Source organism: Falco rusticolus, chromosome 4 (genome assembly GCF_015220075.1).
Source record: "Falco rusticolus isolate bFalRus1 chromosome 4, bFalRus1.pri, whole genome shotgun sequence".
Taxonomy (NCBI): Eukaryota; Metazoa; Chordata; class Aves; order Falconiformes; family Falconidae; genus Falco; species Falco rusticolus.
This window is the reverse complement of record NC_051190.1, coordinates 3,450,800-3,469,988: the sequence shown is the minus strand read 5'-3', so window position 1 is coordinate 3,469,988 and position 19,189 is coordinate 3,450,800. Positions and strand designations below refer to the sequence as shown.

The 19,189-nt window shown below is 38.6% G+C and overlaps 1 protein-coding gene across 1 annotated transcript in view; it reads right to left on the bottom strand.

Annotated features, from left to right (window-relative positions):
* Window positions 1-6,510: 6,510 nt before the first annotated feature.
* SYN2 (synapsin II) overlaps window positions 6,511-19,189 on the bottom strand; it is a 191,001-nt gene continuing 178,322 nt past the window's right edge. Inside the window, exons 11-13 of the mRNA XM_037385295.1 lie at window positions 14,255-14,315; window positions 10,181-10,484; window positions 6,511-7,604 (exon numbers count right to left, since the gene is read on the bottom strand). Coding sequence (XP_037241192.1) covers window positions 7,469-7,604; window positions 10,181-10,484; window positions 14,255-14,315 — 501 coding nt within the window. The 3' untranslated portion in view covers window positions 6,511-7,468. The remainder of the gene's footprint in view (window positions 7,605-10,180; window positions 10,485-14,254; window positions 14,316-19,189) is intronic.

Below are 19,189 nucleotides of genomic sequence, written 5' to 3'. Positions count from 1 at the left end.
CAGCTTGTTCAGTTATAATTTAACAATATATTTTCCCCATACTTGCTGTGTTCCTCCCAAGAGATGCTTGCATCTCCTTGATGCATGAAAGGATACCTGTATTTAATGTACATATTAAATAAGTCTGTAAAGTAAATTCTCACATAATTTTACATTTAAAAGTACTATTTGAGGTGTGTGTGTGTATATAATTTTGTTAGATGCATGTGTAGAAATAAAACAGTCTTTGCTCTTCCCTTTTGTACCTCCTCAAGACATGTAATCTACAAAGCAGGAGAATTGCATGATAAAATGTGCCAGAGTGGAATGCATAATTATTCCAGAGGAGGGTAAGTCAGTTCAGAACTTGTACTAACATTCTTAAGGGTAGAAGGAGTCTTCTTGCCATGAAATTACATCAGCTTTCTATGGCGCAGAGTCAATGCACATGCTTTCCCTTTCTAGTAAAAAAAAGGTGTGAAAAATGCTAATGTCTTCAAAAATACACTGTAGAACAAAGCTGAGTAAACGAGTATATGTTATAGCTTGGCATTCACCTGTAAGTGAACTTGACTTTAAGGGGAGAAGAGATTGAGACATTTTACTTTTAAAACAACCATTTCACTTCTTTAATAGATTAAGTCATGACTTGCAAACAGACAAAAAACATCTAAATAAGAAAAAGAATGCTTCCTTGATCCTAGTTCAGAGGCATTCCCATAACAGGTGGGGCAGAGGCCTTTAAATTACAGGTCTCCTCCATAGACCCGGATCTGTTACAATTCCATCAAGCAATGAGAAGAGGCGTTTTCACAGCAAATAGCAGTGGATGCAGCTAGCAACACCCAACTTCAAGATTGTTAAAAGATGAAAGTTTGGTTGGTTTGTGTAGTAACATTATCAGAGGTAGAATCTGTTCTATATGGAAACACTGCCTGGTTTCCTAGGAGTCTTAAGAAGAAGGATACAGCACTTACTGCTAACTAATAGACTTAAATTCCCACCAAGACGAACAGTTAACTAACAGAGCCCAGCACAGTTCTGCTCTACTATCATCTCTATGTAGTAATTAGGCCTGGTTCAGCTACTGCATAGGGAGTGACTAATTTCCATTTCCCCAGGTGGAGAGGGGAGGAAAGGAGCATTTCCTTTTTTTTTTTTTTTTTTTTTTTTAAGCTAGAAAATCTGGCACTTGCAGCTGTTTGGTAGATCTATTGTGTGAGACAAATTGTACACAGACGGCGAGCTGATATGGCACCTTGGCAGCAGAATTTGTTTGTGCACTAAGTTCTAGTGGTAGTCTCTTTTAGCAGCACACCATGTTTCTTACTGCACAAGGCCAGTGGAGTGTCTGGTCTCGGGCTATGCATGGCAGCAGAAAAAAAGGCGTATGTGGGGAAAACGCGCCTAAAGGTACATCTATGGTCATGACACTACTGTTAATGCAGGTTGCAGAGAAAGAAAAATGTGCAAAAAGTAGAGAGTACAGGAGTTTAGCTTGAACCCAGCCAAAACTATGAAGTATTCAGTGATGATAGGTATAGTCAGGTTAGTAATCTACTGTTTAAAGGGCCCATCTGGAAGATTTACATAATCATCAGTTGGAGAGATCTGTACAGTAGATCTCCAGTTAGAGCACACTTGGCAAGTGAGGTGTTAGCGTATGGCAATCTGTGCTCAGCAAAAGGATGCTTTGCCCCCTCTTCTTTATATTAAACCCCCTAACCTGAGGGGAGGAGGCATATTCTGAGTGAATCTGTGAGATCCTTATGTTTTATTAAAGTGGGCACAAACGAAATAAATATATTCTTCCTTCACATAGACATCTTTTTCTGATTTTCTGAAAAATATTTGCTCAGTAGCTCTAGTTCCCACAAACAAGATTTCAGGAGACTTAAATGGCAGAATTGTATGTGAAATACCTGAGGGGTAAGGGAAAAGAAGCATCAGTTCCTCCTGCTTTTCCTTAACAGCGGAATTACTAAAAATCTAACATCTGTGGTCCATGTTAACTCTTTGGGTGATCATCTTCACTGTTCTGAGTTACAGTAAAATCAAACCCACACTTCAGATGGCATGCTAATGAAGCACAGCACTTTTTAATTTTAGTTTCATACATCTAAAGTACTGTCTAGTGTTTCTGCAGTAGTGCAGTAACTCTGTATTTGATGGAGCAGATCTAGCTGTATAGTTTTAAGTCCCTATACTAGATCACCTCTTAAAAGTTCTCATCACTCAAACACTTGCAACAGACTTTTGAGAAGTAGCTCCCAAATTAAAATCAGGTAAGTACCAGCCCACATGCACTACTTCTTCCTTTTTGTTACTCATCTGGATAGATAAAAGTTCTTTTGTATTGCCTGTCTAAGTGCTTTTAAACTCTATGTAATCTCTTACCAAAAATTCATTCTTACTTAGGGAAAGCAAGAGAAGAACACGAACAGTCAGCTTTCATTTCTTACGACTTACTCCAGTTATCTTCATGGTATTAGGAAGCATAGATCAGTGCAAGGCAATAATAATTCAAAATCTTGCCTTTAAACAAAAATATCAGCTATTCCTCAGAGCTTATAAATCCTTAATATGTAATTTGACTAATTGGGATCGGTCAGAAAACCAGGCACATTGGAGTAAAATAGAAATGGTTAGGAGGAGAGAAAAATGCTAACAAAACCCATATGTAAAGAGTTAAGCTCCCAATTAATCCATTCTCAGTCTTGTTGGGTTAGCTTACATTTTACCTGGTGGCTGTTACCCTGTTACCATCCATCACTTTTGTAGAACAAAGATTTAGCCATAAATTCAGGTACCTTCTCCTCTATAACTTGTAGCTTGTACTGGGAAACTGAAATGTCAAATAATGTGGATTGGTTTTTAAACACCACATCTACCCTTGGAAGTTCTGAGCAATGTCGCTGCTGGCAGAAGACAAAACTCCAGTTCTAGTAAAAAATACAAAGTCTGCCTTTTTCTTTTTTTTTTTTTTTTTTTTTTTTTAATTGATCCTGTTTCTAATTCTTTGTAACATAATCTGGGGAAAGAGAAACTCACTCATCTCTTTTACTCCTGGCCTATTTAAAGAGAAACAAAGAATAGTCTTTCTGTTGTTTTTCTTGGCTTATTTTAACTTTCAAGAACGTGCTTGATACTCTAGACATTATCTGAATTCTTTCTCTTTCTAAAAAAGTTAAATTTTATTTGCATTCTTTCTTGAATTAATTTTTGAGCTGCAAGAATCTACAGATGACCAAATCAATGTTTCATGAAACAATGTAAACCATCATCTTGATGTGCAATATTCTTCTTTAGAAAATGAGGAAGAATTAGAGGGAATGAGGAAAACAGGATTTTGCAAATTTGGCTGCTTATTTGCATGATTGAATATGCACTTGGTAAACTATTTACTGATTTTAGGTACCTATTTTGAAACTTCTAATATGAGATGTTAAAAACATCTTAAAAAAAATAGAAAAAAACCTGCTTGTTTAGAAATGTATGTCTAATAAAAATAATTTCCATTTTGGAGACATGTATTGTCATTCAGAGCTTAAATTCATTTGTGCTAGCATATGTGACAGTTTAGGTGATCTTTCTTAAATCAATAATCACTGCTAGGTTCCTTTGGTATGGAGAAATAAACTCTATTAGTGATCAAAATTTGCAAATGCTTCTTTGTTAGCAGCACCGTCTTGCGGAACAGCTTTATTTTGCCAGGGGAAGAAGGCAGAGCTCACTTAAGGTGCCTCTTACTCCATGCCAGAATGGTTACAGAGGATAAGATAGCCGAGTGTCCAGACAGGAAAGGAAACTCAGTCCCAAACACTGGCAACCATTTTAGGTCACCTTTGTACATCCTGCCTAGCCTCCAGCTGACATTTCGGTACAGCCCGGGTCTCCCACAGATCCTGTATCGTACCTGCCAACCCCTGTGCGGCTGTCTTGGTCATCGAGATAGGCATTGCGATAGGAGATCTACAAGCGGCGCTAACTGTGTTGGACTTATTCAGCCACCTGCATCCTCCTCCACCTCACTGGAAGCTGCTGTTGATGGACAGCTGGCTAGGAAATCTGTTTGTAGTGTTCAACCAAATACTGGCAAGAGCCATGTCAACGCACAGACAATAAGCCCTAACTTTTTTAAATTTTGTAAATAGGAGCTTTATTGTGTGTGAGCTGTTCATTGAGACAACATTGGCTCAGAAAAGTGGCTCGGTTCTTGTGGAGTAGGAAGTATACAAAGTACACACAATATTTACAAAGTACCTTAGCACTATTTTGACTAATTTTTACTGGAGACTTAGTGGTTGTTTCAAAGCTACATTAGTCACCTTGTCCATAATTACAATCTCTCGAAATCTGCTTCAGTGTTTTGAATTGGCTTTGGGCCTAATGGCCAGAAAATCGCTCCATCTCAATCTGAAGACTAAACTTGATTAGTAGCTCCTGTAGATTGGATATTATCCTGGTTTATAAATGAAAGACAAAAAAAAAAAAAGAGATGAAGTGTCATGCATAGAAACGCATCGTAAGCTGCGTCTGCATGGAAAAGGTGGAAATGAAGTACAGACCTTATGTTCCTAGGCAAATGTTCATAAAGATGAACAATCACAGACACTAATTAGGTCTGTGTTACCATTCAAGCAACGGTAGATAGCATTGTATTGGGTAACTGGGTATTTAGAGCTTGCATGGGAATTCCAAGCACAAGCCATTTAATGAAGGAAGACAAAAGGACAATCAATGTTTGAATAGACTTTTTAAAAAAACTCATTTTTTCTGATTAGTAGTTTGGAGATGGGTTATAGATTGCTCAAAAATGTCTTAACCATGAAACACTGCATGAGGATCATAAGCATGCATCAGCTTGCGCGCGACGCGCTTTAGCACGCTCGGAGGTATAAAGAAGTTTTGGCATTGTGGAGAGGCAATGTGTTATGTACATTGTGTGGGAGGATACACCATGCAGATTTGATTGCATCATCTTGCTCTCTTTTTTCTTTTCTTTTTTTTTTTTTTTTTTTTTTTGTACCAGATGGTAAAACAAAGACTGTAGTGAAACCCGTTTTCTCCCAGGAAGAGGTGGGAGGGAATTTTATACGAGCGAGAAACTTTGCCTCAAGTCGAAATCTGGGGCCTGGACTAATGAACTACCTGTAATTCATATTGTGCTAAATATTGCTGAAACTAGGCATGTACTAATCATGAACCATGCCAAACTATGCATAATTACTATGCTTTCTCTGTAGCAGTAATTAATTTGCGTTAGCAACTTTGATTAATCTTTCTAATCTAAAAGTAAAGTGCTTCTCAGACATGAAAGGCTTGGTAAGCGCTCAAGGTTGTTATTGCAGGCCGGTGAAGAAGGGTGTTCCACCCCAGTGGGGGGCAGGAGGGGGACAGAACGTAAAAAAATCAAAGTATAGCTGATATTTATGAACTAATGAAAACGACTGAGAGTCAAAGCATTCTGTTTTGCCACAGAATTCGTTGTCTGAACCACAGGCCTCTGTACACAGAATACTCCTGAAAAAGAATTGTCATTCCTTCAGTAAGGGACTTCTCTGTGGGCTGAGGGCTACAGGCCCAACACAGGGGCTGAGTTCCCACCTTATAGAAGGCAGGACTATGTATTTAAGATTTGTAACGTTGCAGTGCAAACTTACCCATCAATTTATTTCAGTCTTCATAGATTCATAGGCTGGTTTGGGTTGCAAGGGACCTTAAAGATCACCTAATTCCACCCCCCCACCACGGGCAGGGCCACCTTCCACCAGCCCAGGCTGCTCCAACCAGGTCTCGACCTGGAGAGAAGCCTTGTTCGAGGCACGATTGTTCAACCCTGCTGCTGAGTCAGTCCTTATTGTCCATCCAGAAAGGCTGTCAGTTGTGTTGCTGTGAGTGATTTGGACATGCCTGCTTTTCAGGAAATATGTGTGCTAAGATCATCAGCTTCGACCGTGTTGACAAACAGAGAGCTATCCGATGCTAATGTACGCACTACATTCTGACATCACTGGAGATTAAAGTTTCCATATTTTATTGCCAAGCTCCTGGCCCAAGCCAGGCTCTTCACCCAAAGGAATCCAAAACTGCTGAAAGGACTGATGTCATCAAACGGTGATTGTGATTTACCCAGACTTCATAAACCAGCAGATCTACAAGAGGTAAAATTTCTAAGGCAAATGGATATGTCTCTACAAACCCATTACAAATCCCATCGGGTTTCTAAGTTAACTTTGTGTTGCTCATTTTCTCCCTCAGACATGCTAATATTACAGTTATTTTTTCTTGATTCCCCTGTTAGCACTGTTTCCTGGCAAGGAATACTGCTGCATGTAATTCATTATAGGCAGAATGACATGATAATCATTTGGAAGTGGATAGTCTAGATTACTAATGAACTAATGAACTTCAGTTTGGTTTATATAATTAAAAAAAAAATATGCTGCTATTACCCTAAAGTCTGGGATCAAGTGTTTCTCAAATTAGAGAAATATTTTTAAAACACGTAATTTCTTAGAAAATGTACATGTGATTCCTAAAATTTATAAATTGTTTATGATTCAAAAAGGGAATGATTTGTGATAGTTTATTTACTTCCATTTGTGTTTTGTGTCCAAATATTTTATAATCATAAAGGTACCCTTTTGATTTCAGTCAAAATAGACAACATATATTGATGTCAAAACAAGCTTTGTAGAAGACTTTTTTTAAATCAGGCATGGGACTTTACATTTATTAGAAGGTGTTCACAAAAATAAGGGTAACATCATGCATATTCTTTGCAACTAAACCCCATTATGGTTACAATTTGGAAATAAATTTAAATAGACATATGGAGATACAGTAGTACATATACACTCTATTTATGACATTAAGTTAGTGTACTGATAGCTCTCAGAAATACATCAGAAGTCTACAACCAGCTGATGAGAAGATTGTATAAGGAGGAAGAAACTGCTTCAATTTCTCACATTATTTCTGTGGCTTGACAAGAATGTCAGTGTGAATTGCCTCCTAAGTTTGGGAGGCAAGAACAAGTCAAGACTATACTTTTGCAGTACAAAACATTTACACACAAAATACACATGCATTGCAATGCATTGGAAATGGGTAAAGCAAGGAGAAACCCATTACTCAATGCTTTATTAACACAATTCTACAAAGGAGTCTCAAATAGGAGTATATAGTTCAGTCACAGTAAGGCCACAATATTACAATGGATAAGGACCTTAGAATTCTGCATTCTGTGTTAGTAATAGAACCCTTCCTTCTTTATAGATTTTTATACATATTCCTGAATGGTACCTCATCAAAGTCCTTCTTCTCTCTCTCTTTTTTTTTTTTTTTTTTTTTCTTTTAAGTTTAACATATTGCTTGATACAACAGTTAGCACAGTAGAGAAGGGTACTGTCACAGGGAAAACAAAACCTATGTAACATTCACGTAGTTTTTAGACTATATGCTAGGTGCGTTTACATGAAGCTGGCTAATCAGAAAAAAGACTAGCAAAGGATTTCCTCAAGTTTCGAATGGTTTCGGCTTTTGCTTCATCTTCATTCACAGACGATCGGAAGAAGGACGATTCTGTGAAACTGAAGGCATTTGTCAAAGACTGCGACTTGCTGCAAGACAAAAAAAAATGCAACATGTTTTGTATGGTCGTATTTTCTACCGGCTTCCATCTACATATAAGTTGTATAAATGACAAGAAAAGGATAAATTCCCACGAGATGTAGGCAGTTTGCATGTGAACAAAATGGACATTCAGCACAAGCAATATAGTTAGCTGCAGCATACAGAGCCGCTGCAATGAAGCACATTCCTTCTATCCTTTCCTCTGAGAAGATAATCTTTTCTTTAGAGAATACCCTGCTTTTTTTACAGATCTGAAACATTGTATTCCAGTAAATTGGATGATGTAAATTAGAACTTGAGGAAAAAGTGGGCCTCCCTGCTAAATCCAAATAACTACCCAACACAGGATGATTAACAATTGTGTTCATTAAGGCTGCAAACAGTTACACACAAAGAAAAATTAGGTATATTGGCTAGAGTTTGAAGAATTAATCCTGAAGTTGTAATGTGCATGCTCTCTCTCAGATATTTGGTCCTTAATGGAGGCTTAATGACACTTTATAACTTTAAAAAAATACCCAAATCAGATATAATTTTTCTTTCTATAAGCAGGTAAGTCTAGGAATGCTGCTTCGTTTTTAGTACTATCGTGTAACTATGGTCTAAACTTCTGTAAGCATGAATAAAACAACACACATGAAGAAAAATATCTGAAGTTTAAAACTTTAACTCATGACTTGCCAGATAAAATAATATTTGGAAAGTAGGCTTGAATTTAAGTGGAAAGCATGAATGATTTATAACCTTTTTACAAAGATATCCATGCATTAGTAAAACTAGTTAACTGATCTCAGTACAATAGGATTTCAATTTTGGCTATAGTAAAACTGCAAAACTTTTCTTATTCAGATTGTCTTGTACTCGTCATGGTTTGCAGCTTCGCCACCTCTAAACTAATAATGTACAGCAAACAGTGCTACAGGCATTTTAGGTTTTTCATAAATTATAGTTGTGCTAATGAGAATAGACTGATAAATGTTTGTTTGTACTCACTGAAAGAGGGAGGGTGGGAAGCAGCACTTGACTTGATTAGTAACACAATAAGTAGCCTAATTAAATATTTATTCACAGATTAATAACATGTACATACAGGTTAGGCAACAGCATGTGGGTGAATACAAAGCATACACATGCAAATAGATAGAGTTAATCCTACAGGCAGGAGATCTGAGTCTTGGTGCGGACCTAAAACTGCTGCTTGAAAGTTAGAAAAACTACTCCTATTGTGGCTTGCATCTTAAAACCTTTAATTTTTCCTTTTTTATTTTATTTTATTTTAAATAGAGACTATTCTCTTCCATTTGAAGAACAGAAAAAAGAATCTAGAATTGAACAAGGAACTAAAGGAGAGGGAGAAAGCTGGCAAACAGCATGTGGTGGTTCTTAAATGTCAGACGTTCACAAGTTACATTTCAAAGGATAAACTAGCTTCCATCTTGCTTAAGAAAATCGACCTCCCTGCTCTCTTATATTAAAGTGTAATACATATAATAAGTATAAGCTTATATTATACTTAAATAATGGATGAATTAATTTAAGTTTTATTATTCTAAAACAGAAAACAGAAATACACTCTCCTAGGAAGGAAACGAAAATACTGTCACCTTCGCATACCGTCCCCTAACACATCTTCTCCACTGAACTGTGCTCAGGTGACGACTCGGAACCAGTGCACACCAGTATTACCATGCGAGTGGCTGGGAAAAGGGGATCTGTGTCACGTGGGTAAAACAAAGACTAACGCCAGTCTTTGTACTTGCCAAAGTAAGAAGAAATGTGTCTGTGACTCTAGCGGCAGTAGTGTGTGTCAGGATCGCTGGGCTGAAAACCAGCAAGTCCTGGCTAATCCCTTCCCCATGAGTTCTGTTCGCAGGGTCTGGGCTGTGAGAGGGGATATAGCCACAGATCCTTGCCACAGGCTTTCCTGCAGCGCACAGCTGGCTCGCTACAGCAACATCACGCTGTGCACCATGGAATCTTCCAGTAGCGAGGTAACTACAGTGTTCTGTGCACACCCTGCAGGCTTCCCTGGAAAGGGCCCGCGTGAATTGCGGGTGCTGTGCAGTCCGCAGCAGCACACAACCACGAGCGAACGCGACCACAGACACAGCCTGGCAGCCCCTCGCCAGCGTGCCCATCCGGACCGCTCCTGAGATGGGCCTTTTGCAAGGGGCAGCTGTTGCCTGAGTGACTGCAAGGTCAAAAGTTTCAATAGATAAGACTTCCTCTTTTCTGTGCAGGCTCACAGCGCACCCGGACCGTGAGTCAGGAACATGAAAAGGAGAAAACAAACAGGAGAAAGATGATGAGTTTTCAGACCTTGTTGGGGCAGAAACTGCACTACTATTAAAGAGAGTTTTGTGTAGTGCTTAGGATATAACTAATGACGCTGTCTTATTAATCATCAACAGCGAGTAGGCTTTTTGAAATGTTTTAACCTCATTTTAGACTTGGGCATATATGTACATTTTTTTTCTGAATATTAGGCCAACTCCCAGATTACAGTTACAACACCAAAACCTGTCTTAGGAGGGGAGAATAAAATGGATAAAGCAAATCTTACTTGAGCTGTGGATGAGACTGAGGCTTCTGTTGTGGAGCAGGCTGCGGCGCGGGCTGCGGCGCGGGCGGTGGAGCGGGCTGGCGAGCAGGCGGTGGAGCAGGCTGGGGCTGCGGCTCCGCTTCCTTTGATAATCTGGTGCTGGAAGGACCTTGAGCCTGGGGCCGTGGCTGCTGGGTTGTAGGTCCAGGTGGACGCTGTGGCTGGGAAGTTGAGGGCTTTGCTGACTGCCCAGGGGGGTACATGCGCTGTGGCTGCAATGGCTCCTGGCTTTGTGATTGCATTCCTTGGGGTTGCACTGGGCCCCCTAGGTTCAGTACAAGAAAAACTTCATAATGTTATAGTATCAAAGAATTCTTACTAGATTTCATATCCAACACTTTAAAATAACCCTTGAATGTGATTAATTCTACTTTCGAGGCAAAATTCTATTAATATGGACTGCAGTTTCAGGTAGTCACTACTGTTAATCACAGCTGGTACCTTAGTAACTTGCTTGGAGCCCCTGCTATTCACCCTTAAAACTGCTAAGTACCACCAAATTTATCCCAGCAGTAGCAGTACCGACTTCAAATCAACTCAATGGAATTACAGCCAGTATAACTCTGGCCCAGTCAAGGACAGGCTGCGAGATAACTGAATATACTAGTAACATCTATTTCAGCAGTACAGCTACTAGTTTCTGTGTAGTTAGTGCAGCTTTGTTCCTCCAAAGTCTTAAAATTATTTCTGTAATATTCCTCTTAGATTCACTCTTATAGCAGTAAAACAACTTTATACTGAAATTCCCTGGCTAATTTAAAGTTTTTTGATAATTTATTTAACCCCTTAGTGAAATATATCAAGAACGTTACAAGGAACACAAGAAAAGTCACTACTAATTCTTTACCAAAGAGAACTTTCCACTGAGAAGGACATACACTGGCAAAATACTGCACAAAGTGTGAAACTACAGTGTGTAGTAGAGACTTAAGTTGTGAAATCTATGGCTGAAAGATGCTAAATCATCATACAGGGTTGGTTTTTTTCTGCTTTCTGACTGAAATAGTGCTGTGTCAGGTATCAGTAGGCATGCGACTTTTATCTCGTATCAGATGTCTGCATGTGGTTTTCTGGGCTGATAGTTGTTACAACTGAATGTTTATTCTTGCATGTGACAGGGCCCACGGGATATATGCGTTAGGGGGAAGAAAGGACAGGATGAAATTCTGAGCGATTTGTTTGTAGAATATTTCAGTCAGAGTAAGAGCTTTGCTGAACAGTAAATATTATAAAAGACAACTGATCTAGATGTTCTGAACATTTGGGAATTTTTAGTCTTACATAGATAATGAGTGCAAGTAAGAGACTTAATCTCTTCAGGTCTCTAAAAGAAAACCTTCATATCTGAAGTACTGCTGTAATACATGATTACTTTTTTTAAAAACAGCTATTATAATCAGCCTTCCACTCACTATATGAGATTCCAGGGTATGTGTCTGAGAACAGCATGTGCTAATGCTTCAGTAAGTTTTAATACAGTTGTAGCAGCGTGTTGTGGTGTGGAAAGATAAATAGCACGTACTGTATGTTAAGGAATGTGCCTTCATTGTTTATTAATTTGAACCGCTTTTGTAGGAAATATTTGAAGGTGATAACATGGTCTTGCAACATCTTAATAAGGATCCTTTTCTTATTAGTCCTCTTCACTCAATATTGAAAAACAGAAAGGTTTCTTTCCCCCACTTGTACATACAGGCTTGCATGCCAGAAACTTTACACTGAAGACAGATATAACTTTCTTTTATTGCACATTAAGCTGTACAAGATATTTCACATAAAAGATATACTGCTGTCACACTTCCAGCATTTGCTCACTTTCTTGCAGCTGGGTTGTACAAAAGGCAACAATCATGAAAGAAACTTTTACCAAAAATAACTCAACAAAACTGAACATTAAGCCTACACTGTAAAACATCTGTTCCCTGTTACCCACAATATTGCACCTAAGCATGCTTACATGCAGAGAGACATTTTGGCTTGCTTCTTGTCTGTGGTATGTAGTAATAGTGCGTGCCCTTGTAAATCCTTTACAGTCAACAAGCTGAAATCCTATCTGAAACACCCATCTCTTCTTTGCACACACAGCTCACAAATGTCATGTGAGAAGCACTTGTGAATACTTGTACTACTACATGCAAAAAAATACCAACTGCTTTAAATAAAATCAATCATCAGATTCATTTCTTCTCTCCAGGGCAGTATGGTTTATCCGCGTGTATGGTGTCTGGAGGTAAGGACTGGTGAACCTGATTCTAGAGTGGGATTTTCTTAATATAGAACAAAATAGCCAATGCCATCGTCGGAATGATCACTGACCCAGACAAATGCTGATCACTAAAGCAAAATATTCATGTAATTTACTGATAGGTAGTAAACAGTAGCACTTACCACAAACATTTAAATAGCTAATAATGCATACCTTAATTCTCATCTTACCAGCCAGCTTGTACAAATAAAAGAAACACGAAGAATGATGAGTCTCACTGATAATTTTTTCCAGTGTTTGTGGGGAAAACAGAAGTAGAACATAAGACTGTTTTCCCTTTAAACAAAATTGTTTGCACTAAACTAATGGCCACTACTCATCTTTGTACATATTCAAGATTAAATTATAGTTTTGTGGCTCACTTGCAACTAAGCTTTATGGTATGCTAGCAGTGTGTAGCTTGTGATTCTAGGCTAGATTTCTCTCAACAGATTAACTGCCTGCCTGTGTTTTTCTTGTAATAGTGCATTGCAAACTGGTTATGCAAAAATCACAAATAATTTACCTACAGAAAATCTAGCAGTTGTCGGGCATCTCGAGTCTTTTTGCATGTTTGATGTCAAGCAATTATTATAAACCCTATTTATGTGGATAACGCTGGGACTGAATTTTCTTTAGAGCTATCTGGCTGTCTCTAGGTTTAAAACAGTAGACCTGAGTTGGCAGAGAAAACCACCGACATTTTTGTCTTGCACTCTAACCGAAGGGCAAGATCCCTAGCTGGTTAAACGTGCCTTGGTCTACCATCTCCTAGCATCTCTGTATTTTAAAAAAATGAGCTCTTACAGGAAGTTTAACAGTCCGTGAGGTACTTCTCACCAAATAACCTGGGATTTAACTCTTAGGTAAGTATAAGATTTTTGAAAGTATTTGCATTAGTTTTCATTAAAAATCTCCATAGTTTACTAATTCAGAATGACAACAAAAGTTACTACTTAATTGAAATAGGAAACATGAAATACTCACACTTTCACTGAGATATTGCACATAGGTGGCCCATTTACATAGCTTTGTAGCTAATAATTTAATGCTGAATTACTAAAAATATGAATACCAGTATGTAAAATAGAAGATACTTTAAATATTCCTTGGGAAGAACTGTTATCTTATGGAGTCACTGAAATATCAGACTTCCACTTGCATATAAGTAAAACTAAAATGTTAACAAACTTTATAAAATTATAAATAAAAAGCCTCACTAGCAAATTCTAATCTAGACTTTTAAAAATATATCTGGATCACCTACCTATTAGTCATGCACACGCACAAAAAAATAAAGGCTATGAGTACAGTGTGCACACACTCACAGAGTAAGCAAAAGTATTTAGATTTGAACCTCGGTGGTAGTTTACTTAACGATATATAATACTCCAAAAATACTGTCTAACCATCCATAATGTACAGTTGCACTGGGCTCTAAAGAGGCACATTCTTTGTACACTGTTGACAACGGCCCTGAAATCACAGGTTTTACAGAGAAAGGTAGGTAAGCATTACACGCACAGACATGAACAAGTAAACAACCAGACGGTATAGTTGACACTGCATAGAAAAAACACAGTCCAGGTCAGCACTGAAACAATGCGAAAATTGAACAAAACTGGTATGTTTGCTTTTAAGATTGTTTGTTTCTTTTCTTTCCTTTTTTTTTTTTTTTTTTTTTTCATTTTTGCTTTAACCCTTGCTTTTAGTCTCAATTATCTAAGTAGCCTGGACTTGTTTTGGTCCTACTGCAACGCCATTACAGTCGAGAATGTACTGTAAACAACCTTGAGGTGGTGGTCGCTGAGGTGGGATTTTGTTTGGCTCTGGCTCCTTTAGTGATCCACTCTGGAAAATACATTTGAAAACAGAAGAGAAAAAAAAATTAGAGTAGCTTAGTTCCAATTTTCCACTAATTTGTCTTTATTTTCATTAGAAATCTCTTGATTGGTTCGGGCTGAACATATACTTTTAATTTATTCCAGATAACATTTTCTAATTTAGTTTCTGTCTGAGATGATATATGAATCCTGGACTAATTCAAAGGCGAGTTCTTAAAAAAGAGTTGTTTTCTCTTTGCAGCGTGTGATCATAATATAAGGAGTGCCCTCTCAAACCTTACCTCCATTTGTGTCTGATCCTTCTCCTTCAGTTCCTAGCACCCTGGCCGACCTTCCTGTATCTCATTGCTTCTGCCCTCCTTTTATAGGATAGACCAAACAGAAAATGGACTTCAACAGATACTTTCATGTAATTTAAGAAATAATTTATTTTTAATTGCACTCGCTTGTATCTGGAAGCACTAATGCAGCAGGATTTTTTGCTAGTGATAGTTTCACTTTGATTCACTGACTGTAAATGGGAAGGGAGATGGACTACTCTAGGTTAGATGTTTTGCTAAGCAAAATGAAAGAAGGAAGCAAAAACCACAGACAAATAATAAAAATAATTGAAATTACTTCATGCTACTCCATCTGACATGTTATTAGAAACACATGTAATACTTGACTTTTCAAAACAGGAGATTTATTTGGCAGCATCCTTTTCAAATGTATACTTATTGAGAGGAAAAGATGGGCCTGAACCAAAAGCTTGGAGCAGAACACCCTCTGGGAACATTAGTACTTGAATCCAAACTTTGTCTTAGGCCCATCTCTAATATTTTGAGAAGTGAAATATATTGAATCATTGGACATAATATCTTGGGGGTTTGTTTTTTTTAAGGATCCAGCAATTAAATTGCCATCTGTCAAGAGGGGAAAATCCCAGAACGTATTAAATAGTAAATGTAAAATTTATTAAACATGTTTCTTGCAAAGCTTACTGGTTGTTGTTTTTTTCCTGATAGATTTGTATTTGATCTCAGAACTACAGAAACAAATCTTACTCGTAGTGATGTGAATTCCTGCACAGCAATCCAGAAGTTACACTTTTAAAATGTTACAAGACAACACCTTGTTGTATCGTATGCAGCTGTTGCAGATCGCTTTGTCTGCTTTAGCTATATAAATAAAGAGGACACAGGACAGGTCCAAAGCTCTAATTACTCTGTTACCAACCTTCAGAATACCAAACGAGGAGTAAAAATGACATGGACAAAATGAACGAGGCAAAATCTGATCCTTGTATCAACTGACCCAGTTACCCAGTTCTCGGTAAGCATCACGGTAAGGGTGAGATATGGAGGAAAGAAGAGACATTCATTAGGAAAGACACAGCCACCAGAAAATATTAAAGTGCTTTAGTGTGGGTTAAAACCTTCTCTGTTTTGCTTCTCTCCTTCCTCTAATTTTCTGAACCACATATAAAAGCTGACATTCTATCCTATGCACGTTTCAGTAACGTTAAGTATTTGCGGTAGCCACGATGTGTAACTCCTTGGAGCTCACTGAAACAATATGCATTTACATCACCAACTCCTTGGATGCTGGGGAAATTAGCCCAGAGTGGAAACCTTGAAAAGTTGCCCTAGAGGAGTTAACTCCTTTCATATTTTAGTGCCATTGTTCTCCTGCACCTGGCACCTTCCCCTGCAGCCCTCAGGGCGTTGGGTGCTCTGCCTGCAGAGCCTGCCTCTCCTTTGCTGGTGGAGTGTCACAGCCCTTAAAGGGAAAGTACAACTACGGACAGCCAGGAGTTCCTTTCTGGAGGACCAAACAGATCACGTGACTTTTCTTAGAAAGTATGCATAATATTTTATAAGGCACATTACCACCACTGCCGTGCGATAGACTTTGGAGCCTTACAAAGGCCATCACCCACCTGTGTGGTCCTCTGCAGCGGCTGCAGATGACTAGGGACAACGGGAGCCTTGATATTCTACTAAAACAAAAGATTACCTAGGTAAAACTCATCTTTCATTTAGAAAGGGAAAACACTGGCTGGCAGTTTAAATACCCATCTACTTTAAAGTTGAAACAACATCTGCGGGGCCTCCATCTCCCCCACGCCTCGAGGCTGCAGCAAATTGCCATTTGCTTTTGGCTGGAAGGGCCTTGGGTTTTATCACCACACACCACCTAACTGGCTTGACGTGACAACATCAGTGCTTATGCAAGCTGCGTATCTCTCCATCTCACAAAGAAAGTAGTTTAACCCAAATTAAGTTTTCAATAAACCTTAGAGAAGCTTGCTGATCCTTACCTGAACCATTCTGGAAGTTTAGAGCCTTTGTACGCTCTCTGGTGAAGATGTATTTCCCCTCTCTAGTCACTGACTGCAGCTGTCCTGATTTTACCACCCACACATCCTTTTTTTCACCAGATATCACCTGGTGCTTCCAGGAACCTCACCCACACTCCAGGCCAATCACATGGGTATATTACTTTTGCTAATTAGCCAACCCACCCAGGCTGACCCAAAAAGACTAATTAGCATTACATTCCTAATTGAGAAGCCTTACTCATGGTTTTTCAATGGTCTGTAGTAATCCAGTCCTTTTCAAGAGTCTTTCTTTCAGACAGTCAGAAACCTTGATACTTGATATTAAAGACAGGCTTTGAACCAGCCTTGTTTGCTGTCCTGAGCCAAGGCCTTTAATAAAATCCAGGCTGCTTCTAAAACACCAGTTGTTGGCAAATTAACTCCAGACTGTTACTTCTCACCTCTCCAAGGTGGTGTGCCAATGTAATTGTAAGAGCTGCTAACTCCTTATACGCAACACAGTCTCTCTGAACAGAGATGCTGGACTAGACCTGTCCTGCAGATGTATTCACCCCTCTTGGTGTTTTTTTTTTCTTTTTTCCTTTGTTGCCCAGCCTAGATGCTCACCCTCCTACCACTTTCTTTTAGTACAAACATGTTTTCCTGAACTGCAGTTCTGATCTACAAACTTGCCTGTTGCTTAGTTCAAACGCTGCAGGAATTGAGGATGACAATGCAGCACCTCTCATGGAAAATGACCCTGGTTCTTATTCAGATGCTCAGGGCTAAAGAGCAAAATCAGTAATGCAGAAGCTAGAAACTGCACCGTTGAGTATGGCTTAGGGTTACCTGCGGTTGTAAGGAGCCCTCTTGGTTTTCATTTTACGGAACACAACTTTCATATCACACCCAAATTCCCCAAAGAGAAGGGACTGCTGATGTTGATAGTAACATTATACAGAACTGCTCACAGAAGCTCTTGTTCAAAGGGGTTTACTGTTTATATAACTATTCTAAAAAAATATAACTTGTGGAAACCTCTAAGCCACATGAACGCTGCAAGTATACTATAGTGATTTCACAACTCTGGGTATAAAAATCGATGCTTTGGTTGCATAATGGTCTTTAAGAATATTGGCTAAGTTAATTATAGTCTGAGCAGAATAGCCACCACTTGTCTAGAAGAGGGATGTCTTTAGGTGTCTCTGGAGCACTTCCTTCCTTTCCACACTTACCTGAAAGGGTCTCCTTAGAATTTGAGGGGTAGAACTGGAGGAAAGAACTGTTCATTCTTCAAAGCATGTTGAATTAGAATTTGATCAGTGGTATTACTTCTTCTTCTACCTTGTATATTTATATAAATGCAGATTGGATTCATATATACTTGAATTTTGAATAGTCAAAGAATGTCGAAATGGGTGGGAGCAAAAGCAGCAACTTGGCAGGGAAATAGCCCTTGGGCAAAGAGATGCTAAACTGAGTCCCAGCAAAAATTGATTTTGATTTGGCTGAGTTTGAAGATTTTGTGAACTATAGTTGGAGCACGTATAGTTGTTTTTGGGTTTCATTTGGTTTTCTTTGTAATGCAATTATAGAAGCTTTTCATAGGTATTTCAATATTTGAAGGGAAAGCCATGTTTTTCAGGTCAAGAAGTAGAGGGATCAAATGACAATTGCCAAAATACAAGCTGAGTTAGATCTCATAAAGGAACAAGAATAAACAGTAGAACAATTAAGTAACAGGAGAACTAAGAAAAAATGTAATTGCTAAGGAGAGAGGTAATTTAGATAATTTGAGTGTCAATATTACATGAATATTTGAAGTGACAAAGATTATGATAAATACAGGAGCAAGTGCAAGATGGCAGGTGGGATAAAAGCTAAAAATGAGATGGAGGAAAAAAATCAAAGATTGTCCTGGGCTCGTATCAGTCAGACCAAATATTCTTCGTCTTGGAAATCAAAACCGCTGACTCACGACAGACAGAAGAATTCCACACCACACATCTCTAACGACTAGAAATGTACGAGTTACACTGGAGAAGGTTAAGCACTAATAGTACAGGAATTACATTGTGGGTAAGGAAGTGGCTACTGAGGTGATAGGCAGTTATTGAAGAAAAACTAATGGGAAGGATATAACTGGGATGTGGAGCTCAAGTAGAATTTTCGTTAAGTTGGCAGAAAAAAGTAGGTATGTGCTGCTAAAACCTATAGATGATACAGAGCTGGAAGACTAGAGGACCAAAATATCCTAAGGAAAGAATGAAATCGATGAATGGAGTTAACCCCCCACCCCCCGCCCCAAACTTATATGCAATATTCAAAGTAATTTATTTATGGACTAATAACATGCATCTGTCAGAAATCCAGAGCTCACTAACTGAAATCTAATGGGAAAGATTTGTGCAGTGGAAAAATCCCCAAATCTTATCACACATTCAGTGAAGTATTTCCAACAGGTGCTGGGCATGATGCTGTGTATCGTTTACATCACTCCTGCTCAAGAAAGTTGCATGTAAGCTGATCTGGCACAGAAAAGTGCTGTTAAACTGACCAGGCAGATGGATCAGTCTATA